The sequence below is a fragment of the Terrapene carolina genome, unplaced genomic scaffold (assembly GCF_002925995.2).
Source record: "Terrapene carolina triunguis isolate 2854851 unplaced genomic scaffold, T_m_triunguis-2.0 Scaffold661, whole genome shotgun sequence".
Classification (NCBI taxonomy): domain Eukaryota; kingdom Metazoa; phylum Chordata; order Testudines; family Emydidae; genus Terrapene; species Terrapene triunguis.
In genome coordinates, this window is record NW_020665012.1 from 1,516 (window position 1) to 6,042 (window position 4,527).

Consider the following 4,527-nt stretch of genomic DNA (forward strand, 5'->3'; position numbering starts at 1 on the left):
GTCCATCTCTCCTTATTCCTCAGCTGGAACGGACAGGAATTTCTACCACAATGATTACAGAGAGTAAGTGGCACTGTTATACAAAGGTGCGTTGGAGTTAGAGATGCTAGAATGCACAGTCCACCACTGCACATTTCCTCCCTCCATTTCCCATTGGGGGGCAGGGAGGCCAGAGCCCCATCTGGGCCCCCCTCCATTTCCCCAACCAGCTCCGAACTGAAATTCTCCAGCCCCTCCTCTGGCCTTTGTCTCTTTCCCGGGCCAGGAGGTCACCTGATCTCTTTGTTCTCCAATATCTTCACTTTCTGTAAAGGGAAATTATGTTTTACTAATCTGGGGTGGCCAACCTGAGCTTGAGAAGGAGACAGAATTTACCCATGTACATTGCCGAAGAGCCACAGGAATGCGTCAGCAGCCCCCCGCATCAGCTCCCCCCTGCTCCCAGGGCCTCCTGCCCACCAGCTGCCCCACCGATCAGCGCGTCCCCATCCCCCCCAATCAGCTATTTTGTGGCATGCAGGAAGCTCGGGGGGAGGATTGAGGGCATGGCTGGCTCAGGGGAAGGGGTGGAGTGGGGGCCGGGCCTGTGGCAGAGCCAGGGCTTGAACAGTGAGCACCCCCCGACACATTGGAAAGTTGGCGCCTGTAGCTCCAGCTCCGGAGTTGGTGCCTATATAAGGAGCCACATATTTAACTTCTGAAGAGCCGCACGTGGCTCCAGAGCCACAGGTTGGCCACCCCTGTACTAATATAATAGAGTTCTTCAAGGGGTCAACAAACATGTGGATAAGGGGGAATCCAGGGGACATAGTGTACTTAGATTGCCAGAAAGCCTTTGACAAGGTCCCTCACCAAAGGCTCTTACGTAAATTAAGTTGTCATGGGATAAGAGGGAAGATCCTTTCATGTATTGAGAACTGGTTAAGACAGGGAACAAAGGGTAGGAATTAATGGTAAATTCTCAGATGGAGAGGAGTAACTAGTGGTGTTCCCTAAGGGTCAGTCCTAGGACCAATCCTATTCAACTTATTCATAAATGATCTGGAGAAAGGTGAGGTGGCAAAGTTTGCAGATGATACTAAACTGCTCAAGATAGTTAAACCCAAAGAAGACTGTGAAGAACTTCAAAAAGATCTCACAAAACTAAGTGATTGGGCAACAAAATGGCAAATGAAATTTAATGTGGATAAATGTAAAGTAATGTACATTGGAAAAAATAACCCCAACTATACATACAATATGATGGGGGCTAATTTAGCTACAACTAATCAGGAAAGAGATCTTGGAGTCATTGTGGATAGTTCTCTGAAGACGTCCACGCAGTGTGCAGTGGCAGTCAAAAAAGCAAACAGGGTGTTAGGAATCATTGAAAAGGGGATAGAGAATAAGATAGAGAATATATTATTGCCCCATATAAATCCATGATACGCCCACATCTTGAATACTGCGTACAGGTGTGGTCTCCTCATCTCAAAAAAGATATACTGGCATTAGAAAAGGTTCAGAGAAGGGCAACTAAAATGATTAGGGGTTTGGAACGGGTCCCATATGAGGAGAGATTAAAGAGACTAGAACTTTTCAGCTTGGAAAAGAGGAGACTAAGGCGGGGATATGATAGAGGTATATAAAATCATGAGTGATGTGGAGAAAGTGAATAAGGAAAAGTTATTTACTTGTTCCCATAATATAAGAACTAGGGGCCACCAAATGAAATTAATGGGCAGCAGGTTTAAAACAAATAAAAGGAAGTTCTTCTTCACACAGCGCACAGTCAACCTGTGGAACTCCTTGCCTGAGGAGGTTGTGAAGGCTATAGTTCTCTTTTAAACCCTGTTAGATAAATTCATGACGGTTAAGTCCATTAATGGCTATTAGCCAGGATGGGTAAGGAATGGTGTCCCTAGCCTCTGTTTGTCAGAGGGTGGAGATGGCTGGCAGGAGAGAGATCACTTGATCATTACCTGTTAGGTTCACTCCCTCTGAGGCACCTGGCATTGGCCACTGTCGGCAGACAGGATACTGGGCTGGATGGACCTTTGGTCTGACCCAGTATGGCCATTCTTATGTTCTTAGGAGAAAAATGGTACAAAACCCAATTGTTATTCAGCAGAACCCAGTGCAACGTGGGAACAACTGGGAATGAGGCAATCTGTCCTGGTGACTAACAATCACTGTGGAGTGGAAGGAAAAGTATAAACGTGATGCTCCAAATTTGGTTAGACTAGGAAAAGTGATGGGGGTTATATCCGGTGGTGAGGAAATTTGCTACGTTACCCTGGCAGCTCTATGGGCTATTTTCTTTATTGAAAAAAATAGTTGTGTTTTTATATCAGGATCGCTAACTCAATCTAGCTAACTCCATGGAAAACCCTAGTGGAGTCAAGGCCCAGGTAGATTTAACCTCCATGTACCGAGTAAAGGTCACTCCTGGTTCCCCCACCTGGGGCTGATGGACATTCCTGTTGGAGGGACACACACTTCCATGACACAGAACAAAGGAGTTGATGAAAAACACTGTGGGCTTCACTCCAAGGAAAGGTGAGCTGCAAAAGGGAAAAGCAGACAACTCACCTGAAGGAGCTGAGATGCCACAAATGCTGCCTTAAAGTTCACTACTTGGGAATTAGCAAAAGGAAAAAACAGTCTTTTCTGAGACCCTAGACAAGATTTTCATGGTGTTTATCTCCCTTGCAGCTTCTCTGGTGATAAATAAGAGAAGAGTTGTGATGGAAGGTTTTCCCACACTCACAGCATTTATAGGGTTTCTCTCCTGTGTGGATCCTCTGATGTGCAGTAAGGTGTGAGCTCTGAGCGAAGGTTTTCCCGCACTCACGGCATTTATAGGGTTTCTCTCCTGTGTGGCTTCTCTGATGTGTAACAAGGCCTGACCTCTGAGCAAAGGTTTTCCCGCACTCATGGCATTCATAGGGTTTTTCTCCTGTGTGGCTCCTCCTATGTGCAATAAGGCTTGAGCTCTGAGCGAAGGTTTTCCCGCACTCACAGCATTCATAAGGTTTCTCTCCTGTGTGGCTCCTCTGATGTATAACAAGGGTTGAGTTGTGAGGGAAGGTTTTCCCACACTCACAGCATTCATAAGGTTTCTCTCCTGTGTGGATCCTCTGATGGCAAATAAGGGATGAGCTCCAAGCGAAGGTTTTCCCGCACTCACAGCATTTATAGGGTTTCTCTCCTGTGTGGCTCCTCTGATGTGAAATAAGGTGTGAGCTCCGAGCGAAGGTTTTCCCACACTCACGGCATTTATAGGGTTTCTCTCCGGTGTGGATCCTCTGATGTGCAATAAGGGTTGAGCTCCAAGCGAAGGTTTTCCCGCACTCGCGGCATTCATGGGGTCTCACTCGGGTGTGGATTCTCTGATGGTGTGAGCGCCTCCTGAACTTTTTCCCAAACTCAAAGCCCGTGTTATTTCTCTCTCCCGTCAGGATTCTCTGCTGCACCGTGGTTTCCTTGAGGCCTTTGTGAGTTCCCCGATAATTAACAGATATTCCAACTTTCTGCGCTGGCTGGTTTCCCTGCCGCTTCTCTGGCCTGTGCTGCCCCTGAGAGCCTTTTCCCTGCTCACAACTCCTGGACACACTCCCTTTGCATCTTTGCAACAACTCCCCATGCGCTTCCACTTGCTCCTCTTCCTGCTGAGGATTCTGCTCCATGGTCTTGCTCACCATCCCCTCACCTGCTGGGACAGAGAAAGGAAAACCTCAGAGACCGGAAGGGAAAAGGGGAGAACAAACCAAGAGAATAGCTGGAGATGGAAAAAAATCAGGGCCTGAATTTCCCCAAACTCTTCCCCAAGGTGGCGAGAGGTGGGGATCAATTCTGCATCCATTTCCCATCCAAACACTCAGGGAAAAGGAAGTTCAGGGAGGAAACTACTGCCAGGAGTTAGTCAGGATGGATAGGAAGCCATGAACAGTATCTGCTCTGAGGATATGACACCTGCTGGGGACCATCCTGAACCCAGAGACCTCACAAGTTCTTTGTTGGGAATCCCAGCTGTTTCTTTCAAGCACTGAGTAGGTTTAATGATCCCTCACCCATGCAGCTGCCTAGCAGGATCTCTCTTTCCTCTGAGCCCTGGAGAGCTGGGGCCCACGGCTCTTCCCCTCGTTCCAGCTGGGAGATGACATCGGGTTTGGAAACTGGAAACCCTGCTCAGAGGAAAGAAGACCAATGAGATCAGGTAACACAAAAAAGAAGTTACTCAATTTGTGCATTAACGATGGTTCTTTGAGATGTGTCTCCCTATGGGTGCTCCACTGTAGGTGCTAGCACATTAAAAACAGCTGTGTAGACCAGTGGCTTTCCACACTACTGTACCCCTTTCAGGAGTCTACATTCATTTTGGCAGTTTCATATGCCCGGCTTTTTCAAAGCCTCCTTGATTTCATCTCTCTCTCTGTGTTGCCTTATCTCAGGGTATGTCTACACTACCTGCTGGATTGGCGGGCAGCGATCAATCCAGCAGCGGTTGATTTATCATGTCTAGTCTAGACGCGATAAATCGACCCC

The 4,527-nt window shown here is 47.5% G+C and overlaps 1 protein-coding gene across 2 annotated transcripts; it reads right to left on the reverse strand.

Moving 5' to 3' along the window:
• Positions 1-2,285: 2,285 nt before the first annotated feature.
• LOC112103333 (zinc finger protein 239-like) lies at positions 2,286-4,282 on the reverse strand. Of its 2 annotated transcripts, none has more exons than XM_029913469.1 (2): positions 4,053-4,282; positions 2,286-3,691 (listed from the first exon to the last, which is right to left on the reverse strand). In XM_029913469.1, exons 1-2 carry the CDS (start codon positions 4,054-4,056, stop codon positions 2,658-2,660), a joined length of 1,038 nt encoding a protein of 345 aa, XP_029769329.1. In that variant the 5' UTR covers positions 4,057-4,282; the 3' UTR covers positions 2,286-2,657. The 2 variants fall into 2 exon arrangements, with proteins under 2 accessions (XP_029769329.1, XP_029769328.1); XM_029913468.1 differs by having other exon boundaries at positions 2,286-3,694.
• Between the last annotated feature and the right edge of the window lie 245 nt (positions 4,283-4,527).